The 20,637-nt window shown below is 34.1% G+C and overlaps 1 protein-coding gene across 1 annotated transcript in view; it reads left to right on the forward strand.

Moving 5' to 3' along the window:
- The first annotated feature begins 1,166 nt into the window (after nucleotides 1–1,166).
- ERGIC2 (ERGIC and golgi 2) overlaps nucleotides 1,167–20,637 on the forward strand; it is a 38,836-nt gene continuing 19,365 nt past the window's right edge. Inside the window, exons 1-7 of the mRNA XM_007943180.2 lie at nucleotides 1,167–1,272; nucleotides 2,570–2,678; nucleotides 5,769–5,815; nucleotides 7,234–7,304; nucleotides 11,565–11,605; nucleotides 16,161–16,262; nucleotides 18,148–18,243. Of these exons, the coding sequence (XP_007941371.1) occupies nucleotides 1,167–1,272; nucleotides 2,570–2,678; nucleotides 5,769–5,815; nucleotides 7,234–7,304; nucleotides 11,565–11,605; nucleotides 16,161–16,262; nucleotides 18,148–18,243 (572 nt within the window). The remainder of the gene's footprint in view (nucleotides 1,273–2,569; nucleotides 2,679–5,768; nucleotides 5,816–7,233; nucleotides 7,305–11,564; nucleotides 11,606–16,160; nucleotides 16,263–18,147; nucleotides 18,244–20,637) is intronic.

A 20,637-nucleotide genomic window follows, 5' to 3' on the forward strand; every position in this document is an offset into this window, starting at 1 on the left:
TTTAATGTGTTTTAGATGTAGTTGGACTAAAAACCAAAAACCAAACTCACTGCCGTGGAGTTGGATCCGACTCATAGCGATCCCTCCTTGGGTTTCCGAGGCGGTACCGCTACGGAAGTAGATTGCCCAATCTTCCTTCGGAGGAGTGGCTGGTGGCTTTGAACCACCAGCCTTCTGGTTAGCAGTTAAATGCCTTAGGCACTACACCACCAGAGCTCCTAGGACTACTAATCAAAAAGGTAATAGCAAACAATTTGTAAACAATATTTTTTATTACAAAAATAGATAATTTTGGAAAGTCCAAAATTCCATAAAAAAAAGACACTTAAAATCCTTCCATGATCTTCTTTTAACATTTTGCTATATAGTTTTTCAGTTTGTTCCTTGTGTGTCTTTCCCCTGTCTTTCATAAAATTAGGACCATACAGCCTTCTAGTTTTTTCTTCTTAATGTATAATGAGTATTATGTCATTAAATGTTTCTATTAGAAGGTTTTTAGTAGTTATATAGTTTGAAACCTGTTTAATTCACTATAATTTGTATATTGGATACCCTGGGTTTCTTTCAGTTTTCAATATTTAAAAGTAAAATATGTGCAATATTATCATAGTCAAATTTTTGTACATAATTAAGATTATTTCCTTAGGTTACGTTTCTCGAAAAAGAATTTTCTTGGTCAAAAGAAGAGGAAAGGGTAATATTAATAGTCATGTTATTCATGTGTAAACATGCCTCTTGTACTTCATGGACTTCATTACTGGGAATGTATTATTTTTATGTATTTTTCAATTTAATAGTAGAAAAATATTTCTTATTTTTATTTGTATATTTAAAGATCACAAATGTGATTGAATTGCTTTTCACATTTTTGTTTGCTATTTAGTGTGTGTATGTGTGTGTTTTTCAACTGTCAGTTCATTAGACATAGTTTTTGTCACAGTGGAAATGGATAATGCAGTAGTATGGATAAGTATTTATGTTTTTCTCAAGGAGGATAAGAATATTAAGTTGTTCTGAGGACGTTTGTCTGTTATTCTAAAATATAATTTGGTGCAATTCATGGAGAAGAAAAAGAAACTTTTTATCTTTTTAGAAGAATCATTTATTTCCTAATTTATTTATTCATTAGCATAACTATATGAAGGAAGAAGAGGGTTTTCCTGAAGATGAGGCGACTGAATCGGAAAAAAACCTTGAATTTGGTGAAAGAGTTGGATGCCTTTCCAAAGGTTCCTGAGAGCTATGTAGAGACTTCAGCCAGTGGTGGTACAGGTGAGTATCAGGTCAAATGAAAACTCCTTCGCTCAGTGTTAATCTGAATAATCCAATTCAAAGCAGTATAAAAATGTAGCCGCAAGGAAGAATTCATCAATGAATTGTACAGTAACTGCAGATGGTCTGTCTGTTTAATTGATCTGTTTTCATGTCTCACTAATTCTTCTATCTTATTTCTGTTCTCCACGGTGTTGAACCCAATGCAGTTGATGCATTTAACAGTGTTTATTAAAACATTACTGAATTAATTAATCCAATTTTATTGCTTTAGTATTCTTCAGTTATATATACTTAACATTACCAAAAAACAAAGTTGGAAAAAATTTTTTCATGATGTTGATACTGCCTCAGTCCTATGTTGATTAAGAGTAAATCAGTTAAGACATTCTAATAGTTCTTAACTTTTACCTTGTAAGATTGCTGTAGTAATTAAATAAATTAATATTAATAAGATACAGCAGCACCAGACACAGTTATTAGTATTTATTAAATGAAGTAGTGTAATACATGAGAAAAATATGAGACTAACAATATTTACTATTATTTCCCTATGAAGGGTTTATCAAATAACATATTTCATGTAGGATTGGCATTTCATTTGGTAAATTGTTAATAGTTACCTGCCATTTGTAATCTCTTGTGATTAAATTTTGTTAAGGAAAATAGTGTTTTGTTGCACAATTCCTTTTAAGTTTGTTTTATCATAGGAGATGGTTCTTCCCTTTTTTATCAGATCTTTTACTTTTATAAATGAGGTGATATGTCTAAAAGATTGCAAATTAAGGATTAGATGAGTTTTTTTTTGAGACTCAGGAATGTTATTTAACTTTCTGGCACAGATTATTGTGGCTGTTCAGGACCTAAGAAATTAGGGTAGGTCTTTAATTTTTTTTTAAGGATACATTTTTAATTATGAGGGCATTCTTTTCTAATTTGTACCTTAAACTCATGCTTACTTTTATTTATCACATCTGTGACATTTCTATAGGTGAGAAAGTAAAACTTTCATGTCTTGTAAAATTTTGGCAAATCTGTTTAGTGAGAGATGTCTATAAAACTGAAGAAATAAAATGCTTTCTCAATGGCAAAAATGTTTGTGTTCTTGTTTGTGCTTATTAAATTATCATTTTTTTTTTAGTTATTTTCAGGAAAAAAAAATTCCTATAGTAAACATTTAGAAAATCTTACAGTATTCATTCAAATGACAATTAATTAGGACATTTTTTGCTACTTTAAATCTAACTTAAAATAGTTTCCTATTGTTTACTTGATTGTTTTTTATTTTTTCCCTCAGTTTCTCTAATAGCATTTACCACTATGGCTTTATTAACCATAATGGAATTTTCAGTGTACCAAGATACGTGGATGAAATATGAATATGAAGTAGATAAGGATTTTTCTAGGTAACTATTTTTTTTCTTCTTGAAGTGTTGTTACATTTAAATTGTTTAAAGATAAAAGCTTTTTTCTTTTTTAAAAAAAAAACTTTAAAGAAATGCCATTTTCAAAGAATAGTTGGGAAGTAGTTATGATTTCATGGATTATAGGCTTTGAAGGAGGTCCTTTGTACCATAATTCTGAATCTATAATCAGAAAATTGAAAACAAGTGAACGAGAGGAGACAAAGACAGGCTCAAGCCTGGGATCCTCTGGAGGGGATTCATACCTTTAAAAGTCCATGTGCAGAAAATAGAAAGGAGATTAAGAATTGCAAATAATTCTAAGCAGTTGATTGGGCTCTGTAAGAATAGACTAAAGATGATGAGTAAGAAGGGGCTTCTGATTGGGGCTAGTGGTACATTGTTCGAGGTGCCAGAGAGAAAGCACAGCTCTTTAGCCTCCATTCTGCAGCTTGCCTCTCTGCCCAGGAGAATAATGCTCTATTTGAAGGGAAGAGAACAGAAATTAACATTTAATAAATAACTGCTATGTTCCCACATTAAAGTGCTGCACACATTATAGGCACTATTAAATCTTCAAAACAGTCTTGAGAAGAGGGGGTCTTGGTATTTGTGTTTTAGAAATGAGAGAACTAAAATGTTAAGTAATGTGTGCAAGATTGCATACTTAATAAGTAGCAGAGGCCAGTTCCAATCCTGGGTATGTCTTTCTCCAAAGTGTGTTCTTTCTATGCCACTCTGCCCTCTCTACATCTTAGCAGTTCTGAGGATGGGCCCATGACTTGGGTATCACTACCCTGCACTAGCTATGCTTTCGCTCACTGGGCAGGTGAAGTGTTGGAAAGGGATAAATCATCACCCTAGAAATAGTGAGTGTGTCAATAAGCACTTTCTAAGCACTTTCTGTGATCTCTCTTTCACTCTTCACAATAAACTTGTAGGGAAGATACTTTTGTTTCTTCTGTTTTAAGAATGAGAAAACCGAAGTGAAGAGGCATCAAAATAAGTCATACTAGGTAGGAAGGTTGGGCAATCCTACTTCCGTAGTGATACTGCCTCGGAAACCCAAGGAGGGGTCGCTATGAGTCGGGTTTGACTCGATGGCACATAACAACAACAACAACAAGCTTATAAATGGCAGACCCAGGATTTGAACCCAGCTAGTCGAGCTTCAAGTTCCTGCATGATACAAGCAGTTAATAAGTAAAAAAGAAAGAAAGAAAGGGAGGAAGGAAGAGAAAGAGAAAGAGAAAAGTTTCATTCTCTATATTTGGCTTATCTTGGATTTGAAGAAATAGTCTTGAAAATTATTAATTGCATGTGTTAGGTCAAATGTTTTAGAATCAACCATTTAACTTCTGGTTAAATTCTAAAAGGGTGGCTTTCTCTCTGGCACCTCAAATACTGTTACCACTAGTCCAATCAGAAGCCCCTTCTTTAAAATTCTGATTTATGTGCTTGCTTGAAAAGTTTAAGAGAACCATGATGGGACTTTTCTTAGATGTTGATTAAAGAGGAAATTGTTGAATGTTTTGAAATTTTTTGCTCTTTAGAGTTTCAAATATCTGTTTGAGTTAGAAAATAAATTGTCTAAAGATACATTGTATTACAATTATAACTTGGTATCTATGAATTATATACAATTAAATTTTTATTTAATGTCCCTTTTATACCTTTGAAAATATAGTAGCTTAATTAAGAGATGAGATATACTTTATTTATTTGTATGATTAAGATTTTTTAAATGTTTACACTATGTTTACACTAGATAGGGAGACACAGTTCTCAGTTCCAATCCTAGCTCTGCCATTTACTAGCTATGTGACTTTTGGAAAGCTACTAAACCTCTTATCTGTGTGTGCCTCTGTCTCCTTTTCTGAAAAATTAGAATAATAATGATAACACCTTTGTCATGATTGTGAGAATTAATGAGTAAACATTTGTAAATGGCTATATAATCTTGGCCATGTCATACAACTTACTTCTTTTGTGCTTCTGTTTCTTCATCTATTGAGTATTATTTTAGAAACAATCAGTTTTCAAGGAATTTATTGTTCTAGTTTCATTTGTTTTTAGCATCAAAGAAACACTGATTGTTTCCAATGAATTCTTGTGTAGTTCACTATGTAACTATGGGGGAACACTTAGAAACCTATCCACTAGGCCTTTTTCTCTAGTTTCTACAGTATCTCTTGAGCCTAAACTTCTGGACTTTTTGGGCCACGGTTTGAAACTCTAGATAGCTTTAAAACTCTAAAAGTCTAAAATTCCAATTAAACCAGATGTATTATTGGAATGAAAACAGTTTTAATCGGGAGCACACTTCTGAATTTGATAGTACTTTTGTTATTCACAGTGCTTAGATCACAGTAAATAATTAATTCTGGTATTTGAAAATTAATATGAATTAAATTAATTAATAGAAAATCAAGCCATGATTGTGGCTTTTTAAAAGGCCATGCAAAACTTTAAGCATCAGTTGAATTTTTTCTTTTAAGTTCTATTGCATTTATCCTTAGTCATGCAGACCTAGTTTCCAATACGCCACTTTAATGGTTGTTTGATCTTAAGGCAATCATTTATACTGCTTAGAGCCCCAGTGGCTTATCTGCAAAATTGTGAAACTATCTACTATATAGGCCTGTGATAAAAAAACAGAGAAAGTGATATTTGTAGGTCATCTAGCATAATGCCTGATGTATGGTATTTACTTGATAAATAGAGAAGAATGTTTCATAGTTCCTAATCCGTGCTGATGAAAACTTTACATTCTTAAAGGAATATCCTCTGTAAAGTTTGTATAAACAGAGATAAAACTTTTTTTGAGTTATTTGGAGTTATTGATCACAGGGTTGCCATTATTAAATTAAAGAATACTGTGTTAAAAATCTGTGAAATCAGTAAGGCTTTTAGAATAATTGCAAAATAGAACTTTTTTTTTTCTTCTTTTTATTAATAATGTGTATGTTTTGGCGATAGCATATTCTTCATATTTTATACTGTATGAAATCCAAGCTTTTATAGGTCAATGGATTCATATTTATGTTTTGTTATTTACTTTTTAAGTATTTTTTTTTTACCTCTGTCTTTCAGCAAATTGAGAATCAATATAGATATTACTGTTGCCATGAAGTGTCAGTGTAAGTATAGCTTCAACTTGATGAATCCAGTAACAAATAAAAACTACTGATTGTATTTTAACTTTATTTTTCTTTCATAATACTTCAAAATTCTATTGTATTGTTATTTAATAATACAAATTGTTTGTCCTTTCCAGCTTAAGTTCATTAAATTTCTTCTTTAGAAAGAGAATAGACTTAACCTTCATATTAGTTCATTTAAAATATAAGAAAACCAAAAGAGATTTTTCAAATCAGAGTTCTAGTTTAGCTGTATCCTTTATTTCTTGTTTGGAGTGCCAGTTTTTATACCCATATTCACAGATATACTCTGTTCATCTGTTCCAGTTTGCCACCCTTTACTTTGACTTTGTGTATTAAAATAGAGATCCCAGTTTTTTGAGTTAATATTGATACATCTCCCTTTTTTGCTTTCTTCATTGGCTTCATTTGATTATACTTACAGAAGTACAAAAATGTTAGTAAGTCAGATATAAAATGTCAGAGTTATTCTCCAAAATGAAATTGCTTTTGCATGAAAAATGTCTTTTAAATTACTGCTTTGAAAGTAAAGATCAAGAATTCAGTAGTTCAGAAAAACAATTTTAAAGCATGAAACAGTGTGTTTTTTTTTTTTTAAAACCCAGTTAAGGGCATTAGATTCTGGGAGAAATCATTAAAGAACAACCTTAAATCTTTTTTCTCTTTCCTTTATTTTTCCTTATTTTATGGCAGTGGTTTTAAGTTAGTGTTAATAATACTGAATATATCATATTTTGCTGTTTGGATACCATTAGAAATTTTAGCCTTTCAAAGTAAGGTTCCTATTTGTAGATTTTTTTTTTTTTTTTTTTTTAAGGCATCAGGTAGTTGGCTTTAAGAGATTTCTGTTAATATCTAAAAATAATTCTTATAAATAATATTTGTGCAATAGGCATTTAGTATTTTTTATAAGTTTTTGCCACTTTTAGCAGAGCTCTTCAGTTCAATTTATGCTTTTTACCATGGTATTCTGGGTCATAAGGAGCCCTGGTGGTGCAGTGGTTAAGTGCTTGGCTGCTAATCAAAAGGTTGATGGTTTGAATCCACCATTGGCTCTGTGGGAGAAAAGATTTGGCATTCTGCTCCTGTAAAGATTACAGTCTAGGAACCCCTGTTAGGTAGTTCTACTCTGTCATACAGGGTCTCTGTGAGTCAGAGTCTACTTGATGGCATACAACATTTTGTGTCCTTTTTTGTACTGAGCAAAAAGTAAAAAAGCATTATTAAGTTTTAAAATAATCTACATAATCCTGTTTTAGCTTTTGAATAAATGATCAGTATGGGAAAGTGATTCTACATGCTTTGTGAATTTTCTATTTGTTATCTTAAGTTGTTATATCAGATATAGTTAGACTCTGAGCATGGAATATGAATCTTTAAATTTCTTTTTTATGCAGATGTTGGAGCAGATGTATTGGATTTAGCAGAAACAATGGTGGCATCTGCAGATGGTCTAGTTTATGAACCAGTAAGTTTGATTTACATAGTTTTAAATAATATGCTTTGAGGAATTGTTCCCTTGAAGCTGGTTTGATACTTGCTTTTAGTTTTGACTTGAGTTAATTCTTACATAATTTCCTCTGTTATTTCAAAAGTAATTCATGGTCTGTATAAAAATTTTAGAAAAACAGATAAGCACACACATACACACACACAAATTATGTTTAATACTGAAGCCTTCAAATAACCATTGTTAACATTTCATATAAGATTCTGAAGTCCATTTTATTGCCTTATTTTATATTTTTTTTCTAATTCTTCCTGTTGTTGTTGTTGTTGTTGTTATGTGCTGTCAAGTCAGACTCGACTCATAGCGACCCCTCCTTGAGTTTCTGAAGCAGTATCACTACGGAAGTAGATTGCCTCATCTTCCTTCCGAGGATGGCTTGTGGGTTTGAACCGCCAGCCTTCTGGTTAGCAGTCAAATGCCTTAGGCATTACACTATCAGAGCTCCAGTTCTTCCTAGCAGTTTTCTTTTCTCTCTCTTTTTTTTTTAGATGCTATAGTGGTGAAATTTTCTTCTTTTCCTGTAGTGATTTGGAAATTCTAAGTCCTACTTTTACTAAATTCAAATCTCTAAAAATATGTGAGCTGTATGTATATCTTTTATAAATAAGAGTTAAGTAGTATCTTTCTAAGAGGAGAAATTTCATATGCATTGACTTCTTTCTCCCTCTTTCACACTTTCATTTCCCAACATTTATGAAATGCTAGCAGAAGGCTGGCAGTTCAAACCCACCAGCCACTCCTTGGAAGGAAGGTTGGGCAATGTACTTCTGTAGTGATACCACCTCTGAAACCCAAGGAGGGGTTGCCATGAGTCGGGGCTGACTTAACAGCACATAATAATAACAGAGACAAGCATTTTTAAATTCTGGTTCTGTAGCACAATTCTGTATAATGTAATTGATTTATTAGAAAACACCATTATATTATGGGGGCAGGTATTGTAGATACATTGTTATTTGAACTGGCCCTAAACAAGCTTTTGAGAAGAAAGCATGGAATCACCAGCTGCTTTGCTGTCTTTGCTCTATTGGCACTGTGGTTCTCGTGCCAATATATGTGTTGTTGAGTTCTTATGTTTACCAGTGGCAGTTGTGAACCTTCTTTAGCAAAATTGCAAAGTGAAGACTAAAGGTGATGGAGGAGCCTGAGAAGTAACTGAATGTGTAGGGTTGAAGGATAAAAAGGCAACCTTTACGTTGTTATTTTTTTTTTACCAGTTTTGACAACCTAATTGTTTTTAGCTTACAAAAACAAATATTAATGCCCTTTTTAAAATTTTTTAAAATATTGTATTGAGTTTTTGGTATAAGTTGATACAGTAAATTAGGTTCCTATTTAACAATTTCTATATATATTGTTCAGTGACAGTGGTTGTCTTTTCTGCATTGTGTCAGCATTCTCATTTCTGTTCTGGTTATTCCATTTTCATTAATCCAGCTTCCTGTCCCACTTAACGTTCTCATCTTTGCTTTAGGGTAGATGTTGACTATTAGGTCATCTTAATCTCTCTCTCTCTCCCTGTCTCTCTAAATATGTATTTGCTTTTTTAAAGAAGCACAGTACTCAAAGGTGATATTGTTTATTTTATAATCCAATCTGTTATTTATATGAAAAGTAACCTCTGGGAGTAGTTTCAGTTTAAAATTTAGAGAGTTTCTCAGGGCAGTAGTTTTGGGGGTTTCTCATGTCTACTGGTTTGGTAAATCTGGCATTTTTTTTTTTTTTTTTAAGAATTAGAATTTTGTTCTATAATTTCCCCTCATTCTATCCAGGGTCATATTTATGCCTTTTAGTACACACTTTTTAAATTGAAATTTCTAAAGAAAAAGTAACTTTATTATTTCTACTATGAAACCCTTTACTTCCTGACTCCTCTTTTCCCACTCAAATAATTGATTGTCATAGTAATTTTTATGAGATTGAATACCTTACAAATTCAGATACCAAGTCATAGCATATTAAATTATCATCTAGATTTTTGGATTCAGTTTATTATTAGATAACATTAATATTTGCATATTAAGAATACAATACATTTCATACTAAGAATAATTATTCAAACGTAATTCTGCATTTTATTGCTTTAATTTTAAACATCCATCCATTGCTTTTCGGTTGGTGGAGGGACTTACTGAGACTTTTTTTTCAGCAAGAATGTTGGATTATGCTTTATGGACTCTAGCATGACTATAAGGTCTCTAGATGGTCAGAAAAGAGAGGCAAATGATTACAGATGTAGAAAAACTTGAGTTCCTGCTTCCTCATGTGCTAAAAGGAAAAAAGAATAATAGCCTTACAAGATTGTTGTGAAGGTTAAATGAATAATGAATAGTACCACAGTGACTAGCACAAAGTTGCTACTTAGTAGTTCTTTTACACCCTTGTGCTAGCACCATACTAAGCAGTTTGGGGAATTCAAAGGAAGAATCGTATAGTCCCTGGGATCAATAATTTTATTTACAGATTAACTGGGGAGCAGTTATAAGCCTCATCTGCCTAACACAATGTGTTATACAGATGTTAGCATTGTTAGCTGTGCAACATGATATGAAAAAGATTGTGAAGCATGGTACAGTTAAGTTCAGTAGGAGGAGTTATCAAACATTAGAAAAATGAAAGCAATTTACCTTGGATCATCTGGCTGTGGAAAAATTAAATAGATATGAGGGTCACAGCACAGGGAAAGGAGGGTCCCAGGCTGGTATAATCAAATTTAAGTAAAGGCACAGAAATAGAACTGTTTAGTTTGTTGTTGTTAGATGCTGTCAAGTCAGTTTCGACAATATAGTGACCCTATGTACAAGAGAAGGAAGCACTGCGGGGTCCTGCACCGTCCTCACAATCGTTGCTGTGCTTGAGCCCATCGCCACAGCCACTGTGTCAGTCCTTCTTATTGAGGGTTTTCCCCTTTTTCACTGACCCTCTACTTTACCTAGCATGATAGCCTTTTCTAGAGACTGGTTTCTTCTGACAGCATGACCAAAGTATGTGAGACAAAGTCTGGCCATTCTTACTTTTAAGGAGCGTATTTGGCTATACTTCCTCCAAGACAAATTTGGTTGTTCTCCTAGTGGTCAGTGGTATATTCAACATTCTTCATCAATCCTGCAATTAATATGTATTGATTCTTCATTGGCTGGCTCTCCCGTGCTTCTTGTTGTTGTTGTTATTTGCCATCTAGTCGGACCCGACTCATAGCGACACCTCCTTGGGTGAAGGTCACCTTAGTCTTCAAAGTGACATCTTTGCTTTAAGTATTTTAAAGACATCTTTTGCAGCAGATTTGCAAGTTTGATTCGAGAGCAAGGGTTTTTAGGAAGGAGAATAGTTGTTTAGAGCCTGATTGTGGAGAGGTAATTAATTAATAATATTGAAAAAATTTTAAAATGGAGTTAATATACTTTGCTATAAATTGTCTTTATAAAAATCAAAAGTAGATTTTTTGTTGCAAAATTAAATTTGCAACAGACCATCAGAAGCTTGTGTGTTTCTCTCTGATTCTACAAGTAGCCAAGTCCTACTTTGAATCGATATGGATAAACCCATTGCCATCAAGTTGGATCCGACTCACAGCGACCCCTCCTTGGGTTTCTGAGGCAGTATCACTACGGAAGTAGATTGCCCAACCTTCTTTCCAAGGAGTGGCTGGTGGGTTTGAACCACCAGCCTTCTGGTTAGCAGTCAGATACCTTAGGCACAACGCCACCAGAGCTCCCTTGATATGGATAGTGCCTAGATAAAATTTCTTGAGTAGTTCTTTGTTGATTAATACATTTTGGGAATTGTAGTGCCATTCTGATTTTATTATGGTATTTTCTTAACAAGAACACAGACCTTGAATGTTTGAATATATTTAAGCTGCCTTTTTGTTTTTGTTTTCTTTTTTTAAGACTTGATTTTCATGTTAGCATCATTGGATTAAGTCCTATCTAACATACTATTTTGTACAGATGATACATTGCTTGCTTGCATCTGCTTCTAAAATATAGATAACAGGAAAATATTTGCGATTAGTAAAATTGCTCTGATATTTTTGAATAAAAATATATTTAAATCCTTTCATTTTACAGATGATTAAGTATAACTCATGAATATTTGTTTTTAAGGATGCTATAAATTTATGTTTCTTGCTGAAAAAAAGTTTTTTTTTTTTTCAATTGTGAAATAAAAGCCAAGAGAATTTGATAGTACTAATAATTATGCTCTCCTTTATTTCAGGCAATATTTGATCTTTCACCACAGCAAAAGGAATGGCAGAGGTAACAAGGAAACAAAGTACTGTGGTCCGTAAAATCCTAAATCACATTTGTGGAACATTATATTATTTTGTCTTTCATAAACTATACACAGATTAACACATTACTCTAGGCAATTTTTTTTAATGTAATATATTAGCAGAATGTTGTTGTTATGTGCCGTCGAGTCAGACCCAACTCATAGCAACCCCTCCTTGGGTTTCCAAGGCAGTATCACTACGGAAGTAGATTGCCCCATCTTCCATCCGAATTAGCAGAATAGAGGGTATAATATAATTCTTATAATTTTAAAAATTATGTCAGATTTTAGGAGAGTCATGAATAATGTTTTCTGTATTGTACCTTGAATTACAACTTTTAGTTTTGATTTAAAATTTTATTAAGTAGTTTTAAATTTTTTTTGTAAAAGTAAGATGATTAGTTTTACAAAGTTCAATTTAAATAGAATGTAAAGGAAAAGTAAAGCCCTTCTTCATTCCCTAACCAAGCACCACTGTGTAGTGGTGATATCCAGTGTTAAGTTTCGTGCATAGCCTTCTAGAAATTTTCTGTGCATATACAAAACTTCTTATTTGTTTGCATATAAGCTTAGTTTTTAAAAAAATGGGATCAGTTCATACATGTGTTCTGTAACTTCCTTTTTCTTAACTTGATGTTTTGGTATCTTTCCATATTAGCCCAGTTTATGGATAGATTATAGTTTATTTAATCGAAGCCTTAGATAGGCATTTAATGGCTTCTAACTCAAACCAAACCACACTCACTGCCGTCAGAGTTGATCTGACTCATAGCGATCCCTCCTTCAGTTTCCCAGGCAGTATCTCTACAGAAGTAGATTGATTACCCATTCTTTTTGAACTGCCAGCATTCTTGTTAGCAGTCAAATGCCTTAGGCACTACGCCACTAGACCTACCTAGGATTTTAATATTAAAAAATAATTTAGTGAATATTTTGGAATGTATTTCTTTGTGGACTTGTGTGAATATGTGTGTATAGACAGAAAAATAGAAAAGTTATAGAAGTGAGATTTTTATTTCAGAGTACATTTAATTTAACATTTTGGTATGCAGTGCCACATATTGTTTCACCTTCACTCCAAAACTATTTGAGTTCTTTTACAACCTTACCAACAATAACTAGGCATTTTTTTTTTTTTTTTGGTGCCAATTTGTTGTGTGAAAAGTGGTACCATACTTCTTTTAATCAACATTTCTTTAAGAAATAATTTAATATCTTCCTGGATTTTTTTCCCTGTTTGTCTTTCTTTATCTGCCAAACTGTGTATTCATAACGTTTGTCCATTTTGCTTGGTTGTTGACCTTTTTCTTAATAATTTTTAACAGCTATTTGTATAATGAAATTTGTCTTTGTTTGTTACAATTTTTTTTCCCTGTTACATATTGCTTTTTTTTTTTTTTTTTTTTTTGTCTTTCAGGCTTTTGTGCTTAAAAAATCACTTTAAGATTATTTAAAAGTATACTTACTATTAAATATTTTTTTCAACCACTCCCACCCCCACCCCACCCTAGACAAATTTCAAAGGCCTTTTAAATTCTGATTTCACTTTCTTGGGAGCCTTTAATATAAAAGTTGAAATCAAATGTCATTGAACACAAAACTCCGAATGTTAAGCACACTCGGGGTTTCTAAGTTTTAGTTAAAGGCCACCAGGTGTGAAATATTTTAATCCTGCTATATTAAAGTAAAATGTTTGGGATTTTATACAGTGTTTAAGACTAGCAATAAGTGGGAGCAGAGACTGTATTTTTACTATTACAGTGATAGATATTTCTCATCACAGTAGACTTTTTCTACATACTTGCATATGTAGAATATTAGCTTGGCTGTGTTTTGGTAATTTAAAGCAGAAATTTTACACACACACACAGTTTGATATTATCAAACTCTTTACTTACTGCCTAGCACAAAAGTTGAACTCTGGAAATATAAGACACACGTAATTGTGAAGCTTTTCATTTCTGCTGGCATTGGATCCAAAGATTTTACATCTTTAGATGTATAAATCTGAAGATGGTGTCTAGGAAGCTTTCTACATTATCATGTTGTACTTAAGAACAAATGTTTTGGAATAGGTGGTCAGTGGTCCAAAGGTAGTCTGACCTCCCCTGAATAATGTGCATACAAAGTGTTCTTTACCTTTATTGTTGTTGTTGTTGTTATGTGCCATTAAGTCAGACCGACTCATAGCGACCCCTCCTTAGGACTTGTTATTTTGAATTAGCCTATTTTACCAGAATTCTAAGTGCATGTTGTATAAATATTTATCTCTCACTTGCACTTCTAGAAAATGTTTATTGTTGTAATGGAATATAAAATATTGTTGGATTTGGTTTTATTTTTATTTATTCAAAATCACTTTTCTTTTGTTTTTAGTATTTTTTTACGTGTTAGATGAAAGTTTACACAGCAAATTATGTTGTCATTTAACAACTTTTATACAAATTGTTCCTTGACATTGGTTCCAATTTTCACAATGTGTAAACTTTCTCATTATTTTCATTCTGTTTGTTTTGTTTCCATTGATGTAGCTTCCCTTCCCTTCCTTGCCTTCTCCTCTTTGCTTTTGGGTAAATGCTGACTGTTTGGGCTCATATAGTTAATTGTTTAAGAGACACATTACTCATGGGTGACATTGTTTATTTTATAAGCCAATCTTTTATGGCTGAAGGGTGACCTCTTAGGGGTTCCTCTAGTCTCTGTCAGTCCAGCAGTTCTGGCCTTTTTTAGAAATTTGAGTGTTATTTTACATTTTTCTCCCATTCTATTCAAGACCTTTAATTGTATCTCCAGTCAGAAAAGTTGGTGGTGATAGCTGGACACCCTCTGATTCTTCTAGTCTCAGGTTAGAAGGGCTGTGCTTTGTGTGAGCTGTTATTCATCCTATGGGCTAATTTCTTCTGTGAGTCTTTGGTTTCCTTCATTCTCTTGCTCGGGATGAGTAGAGACTAATTATTTTGCTTTTATTTTTTAAATGTTGATGTTTGTGTGCATCGTGCCTTTGTTTATGTAAAGGAGCCCTGGTGGTGCAGTGGTTAAAGCACTGGGCTGCTAATTGAAAGGTCAGTGGTTCAAACCCACCAGCTGCTGTGCAGGAAAAAGACATGTCAGTTGTTTCTACAAAGATGTACAGCCTTGGAAACCCAGTGGTTTCCAAGGCTCTGTCCTATAGGGTCTCTAATGCCTAAGGCATTTGACTGCTAACCAGAGGCTGTTGGTTCAAACACACCAGCCACTCCTCGAAAGGAAGGTTGGGCAATCTACTTCTGTAGTGATACTGCCTCGGAAACCCAAGGAGGGGTCACTGTGAGTTGAATCCGACTCAATGGCAGTAAGTTTGGTTAGTTTTTGGTTTTGATAGCAGTGGCTTTGGGTTTGTTTGGTTTATGTTCATATGTAATTTTTAACTTGCTGAATGAAAATTATACTATAGATGACTAGGTTATTTAAAAAAAACAAACAAACTCACCGCCGTTGAGTTAGGTCTGACTCATAATGACCCCTCCTTGGTTTCCGAGGCAGTATCACTACAGAAGTGGATTGCCCCATCTTCCTTCTGAGGAGTGGCTGGTGGGTTTGAACTGCCAGCCTTCTGGTTAGCAATTAGATGCCTTAGACACTATGCCCAAAGATAGAAAATTAAAAGAGACAATGTAGGACTACATCAAAAGATGCAAAATAATTGCTAAAAATTGTGGGAGGCAACATGTCTCAGTGGTAGAAGTGTTGGAGAGAAGACCTTTTATTGTTGGTTTTGTTGTTTGGAATAAATAATTTCTTAAATTTTTATGAACATAAAAATTTTAATAAAAAATCTTCAATTTACTAGTTCTTTGTTTATTAGGTATATTTAAAAAGAAAATTTTAAAATTATTTAAATTGATTCTCAAATGTATACTTTGTTCTCTGTAATTTGATGATTTATATATTGAAATTACTTTTAAAAATTATTAGAAGAGTATAATATTTTGTTTGAAATAACCTTGTCCTAGAATGAGGTTCAGCTTTTTTGGATAAGGGGAAGCCAGATAGTATTGTGGCCTTTTTTGTAATAAAAATTGGATGTTTGTGGTATGGGTGTATACCCTAATAATCTTCTCTTTCAAGTCCATCAAGTCTATTATTATGCTGACCTTTGTTTGTCTTATTTTTTGTGTCTGTAACTCATAATTCAATGCCTGACCAAAAGTAAGAATTTTGTAAATGCCACATGCCTGAATGAGATGAATTTAGATGCTTAGGTGAGCAGATGATGCTCCTTCTTTTTGACTCTGACTACACATCTGTCACTGGTGAAATCAGGCAGGTTCCTGAAGCCTACTGTTAGACCTCTAACCATCTTACTTCACTTTCCCTTTTTTCAACAAAATGCCAGAAGAAAACGTGATACTTTATTTAGAAAGATTGTTATTCTGTCTTTCTCTGATAATGAATGTATGGCTTAGTTAAATCTGCTAACCATTGTTATTTTTGATTAAGTATTCTCTTTCTTTGTATACTTCATTCTACTTTATCAATTACTCTTTGTGCTGTATTTAGGATGCTACAGCTGATACAGAGTAGGCTGCAAGAGGAGCATTCACTTCAAGATGTTATATTTAAAAGTGCTTTTAAAAGTACATCAACAGCACTTCCACCAAGGTAAGATGAAGTTTTTACATGTGAAATGATTTATTATGAATTTATCTTGACATAGCTTTAGTATTGGTTTAGTTCTCTGACTCTTATTTTTCGTAGAAAGAGAAAATGGAATTATTCTGCACTATGCAGATACCTTTCATTTTTAAATTTATAGTTTGATATTGACCTGGATTATCACAAATATGTAATACTGCGTGGTTTAAAATCAGGAAGGGAGTGCATCAGGGTTGTATCCTTTCACCATATTTCTTCAGTCTGTATGCTGAGCAAATAATCCAAGAATCTGGACTATATGAAGAAGAATGCAGCATCAGGATTGGAGGAAGACTCATTAGCAGTCTGCAACATGCAGATGACACAGACTTGCTTGCTGAATGTGAAGATGACTTGAAGCACTTACTGATGAAGATTAAAGACTTACAGTCTGCAGTATGGATTACATCTCAACATAAAGAAAACAAAAATCCTCACAATTGGACTAATAAGCAGCATCACGATAAATGGAGACAAGATTGAAGTTGTCAGAGATTTCTTATTACTTGGCTCCACAGTCAACACCAATGGAAGCAGCAGTCAGAATATCAGATGATGTATTGTACTGGGCAAAACTGCCGCAAAAGGTGTCTTTATAGTGATGAAGAGCAAAGATATCTCTTTGAAGACTAAGGTGTTACTAATCCAGGCCGTGATATTTGCAGTCACCTCATATACATGTGAGAGCTGGAGAGTGAACAAGGAAGACCAAAGAAGAGTTGATACTTTTGAGTTGTGGTGTTGGCAAAGAACACTGAAAGTACCATGGACTACCAGAAGAAGGAACAAATCTGTCCTGGAAGAAGTGGAGCTGGAATCCTCTTGGAAGCGAGAATGGCCAGACTTCATCTCACGCACTTTGGTTATGTTATCACAAAGGACCAATCCCTAGAGAAGGATATTATGTTTGGTAAAGTGGAGGGTCAACGAAAAAGAGGAAGGCCCTCAATGAGATGGACAGACACAGTGGTTGCAACAATAGGCTCAGGTATAGCAAGGATTGTGAGGCTGGCACAGGACTGGGCAGTGTTTCGTTCTGTTGTTTATAAGGTCGCTATGAGTCAAAGCTGACTAGACGGCACCTAACAACAACAGCAACACTGATCTGGATTATCACAAATATATTACTTTGTTTTCATAAATTAATTTTTTCTTTATATGTGCTAGTAAATTTTTTTTTTTTTTTTTTACTTTTTTACTTTTGTTATTACATAAATATCTTCCATATAAAATTGTAGTAGGTTTTAAGAACACATTACTTACGCTTGTTGTTATAAGGATATATAAGTTTGGACTAGGAATTTTGTTTTTTTAATTGTATATATATTTTTTCTCTTTTATGGAGTATAGAATAGTGATATTTGGAAATGCCATGATCATGAAATGAAAACCATTTAAATTTTTAAAAATATAAGGAGTTTTTACATTTGCTTAGGAAAAAAAAAAATGTCATTATGTCTTTGAATTTAGATGATATCCCCAATATACCGTCCTCCTCACTCTGAAGTCTAGAAACAGATGAAGAAAATGTCTTTGTTGCATGAATTGTTTTCTTTGAATTTCTTTTTTTCTATCATTGGGCTTAATCCACTAATTAGATTTGAAGAACTGTGGGGTTTTAGATTTGTGTGAATTTAATACTTATGTAATAATTATGTAATTTTTTTCCATTTTATAGATGTATAATTTTTATAAATTTTTAGACTTTAGGAAACTGCTGTTATCTTTTTGAAATTTGGAAAATTATCTAAAAATAATCTTTAGGGATTTTTCTCCCTCTGAAATTTTCCACTATGAAATGGTGACTGAACTGAACATGCCTTAAGTAATCTTAATATATCTTGTTGTACAGGGAAGATGATTCATCACAGCCTCCAGATGCATGCAGAATTCGAGGTCATCTATATGTCAATAAAGTAGCAGGGAATTTTCACATAACTGTGGGCAAGTATGTTCTTTTCACTTACTGAAAATACTTTAGACAAGGTGGGAGCTTAGTTAAAAGTAAATCTTTGCCAATCAAGTAATGCATAGCTAACTATTAATGGATTATTTAAAATGTACATATCTGTATTTTTGATGTCCTGAGATATTGATGTTTGGAGCTTCGGGGCTTCAGTCAGTTTTAGTAAATTTAAAAACCACTTCAAAACACAAGTAAAGCAGTTGTGTAATAGTTCATATATTAAATTGAATTAAATCAACTATAGGTAAATCCTGATTTCCAGGATAGTATAGGACCAGGGTTGGGCAATCCTACTTCTGTAGTGATACTGCCTCAGAAACCCAAGGAGGGGTCGCTATGAGTCGGGGGCGACTTGACGGCAAATAACAACAACAACAACAACGTAGGACCAGGCAATGCAGTGTGGTATACCGCACTATACACTCTGTAGTTTATAGTGTCGCTATGAGTCAAAACCGACTATACAGCACCTGACAATAACAACATAGGTAAATCCTAATTAAAACTATCTAATTGCCAAGTTTGGGAGCTCTGGTGGCGTAGTGCCTAAGGCACATGACTGCTAACCAGAAGGCTGGCGGTTCAAACCCACCAGCCACTCCTCAGAAGAAAGGTTGGGCAATCTACTTCCGTAGTGATAGCGTCTTGGAAACCTAAGGAGGGGTCGCTATGAGTCGGATCCGACTTGATGGCAGTGCATTTGGTTTTTTTGGGGGGTGGTTAATAGCTGGAAAGTTCTTACCTAAACATTTCATTAATTTACTCATTTTATTGATATGGCATTAAGTTTCAGTTTTGTTTTTATTTTTGATGTTACTCATTAAAACGTAATCCCAGGCAAATATTTTTATATTGTTTGACATAAAGGTCCCTCAGGGGTGCAAACAGTTTGTGCTCCACTACTAATGTGCAGGTTGGCGGTTTGACCTTACCCTGTGGTGCCCTGGAAGAGAGGCCTGGTGACCTTCCATAAATACTACCGCCATGAAAATTCTATGGATTGATTCTGCTCTGTCTCACATGGCTATCCATGAGTTGGAATCAACTCAATGACAGTGGGTTTGGTTTTTGGGTGAGTTAAAGTTAAATTGGTTAAAAGTTATCTGACCAGCTACCTTCATGAGCAGGACTTAGCAAAGAAACTAATGTAAATAAGCACTTGATAAATTTCTGAATGCTGAGGCTAACAAGCCCAAGGTCAACAAATAAAATGGCACAGTTCAGTACCGATATCACCAAACCACACAGCAGGCCATTAATTCAAGAGGTATGTAGGTGAACAATTCTTCCTGGTAAAGGGGTGTTTTGGAGTCCATGAGTAGAAAACAAACAAGATACTGGCCTTTATGGTGCAACATTCTGTGAGAGAATCCAAGCTTTAAATAGCAAGTTATACACTATTCATTATATAATTATAGTTGTATGGAGGGCTGTAAAGGGAGAAGTATGGCTGATAAGAGACTGAATAACAAAGTACCTGGCCTACTCTACAAGGCAGCAGAGGCTTTGTAGAGGAAAACCTTTGAACGCTAATGGATGATTCGGAATTTAATATAGAAAGAAGGGGAAAGGCATTCCACACCATAAAATAGGGAAAACCATAGCTGGAGGATAGATTTTTTTAAACTATGGAGATAGCATTGGAGTTTTGTGAACAATAACTTTGGTGCTTAAAACTTTCAGATTAAACAATTATTTGATCTTTTTTTGTCCACTCTTTAAAATAAGGAGTTTGGGTGGTGTAGTGGTTAAAGCATTCAGCTGTTAACCAAAAGGTTGGTGGTTTGAACCCATCAGCTGCTTTGTGGGAGAAATTTAAAGTGGTCTGCTTCCATAAAGATTTAAAGCCTTGGAAACTGGTAGTTAAAATTGTGTGTCAACTTGGCTAGGCCTGGTTGAGTGGCTGGGCGGCTGAATGTAGTTATTCCCCATGGTGAGATTTATAATTAACTCCATGATGGAATCTATTGGAGCGGCTGAGTAGGTGCTTTAGGGATGCAGTCTGCTTCCCTTACATAAGCAGCAGCTTTGGGACTGGTCTCTAGGTTATGGCACGCTTGAACCCTGCCTGTAGCTTTGTTGTTGTTCAGCAGCCTGCCAATGCTCTGCCGACCTTGGGACTTCCAATGGACTTGAATTAATGGCCTGCTGTGTGGTTTGGTGATATCGGTACTGAACTGTGCCATTTTATTTGTTGACCTTGGGCTTGTTAGCCTCAGCAGCCAGTAGCTGCCTGAGTGAAGAGATGCCTCTAGCTTCAGTGGGCCAGGAACAAGAGGCAGAACTGAAGTCCAAGGCTGAGTGGCTTTCACACAGTCCCTAGAGCCTGGCACTTGGAACTTGGACTTAAAGCCTTCAAACTGTAAGAGAATAAGC

Source organism: Orycteropus afer, unplaced genomic scaffold (assembly GCF_000298275.1).
Source record: "Orycteropus afer afer isolate SDZICR_OR568_19922 unplaced genomic scaffold, OryAfe1.0 scaffold00100, whole genome shotgun sequence".
NCBI lineage: Eukaryota > Metazoa > Chordata > Mammalia > Tubulidentata > Orycteropodidae > Orycteropus > Orycteropus afer.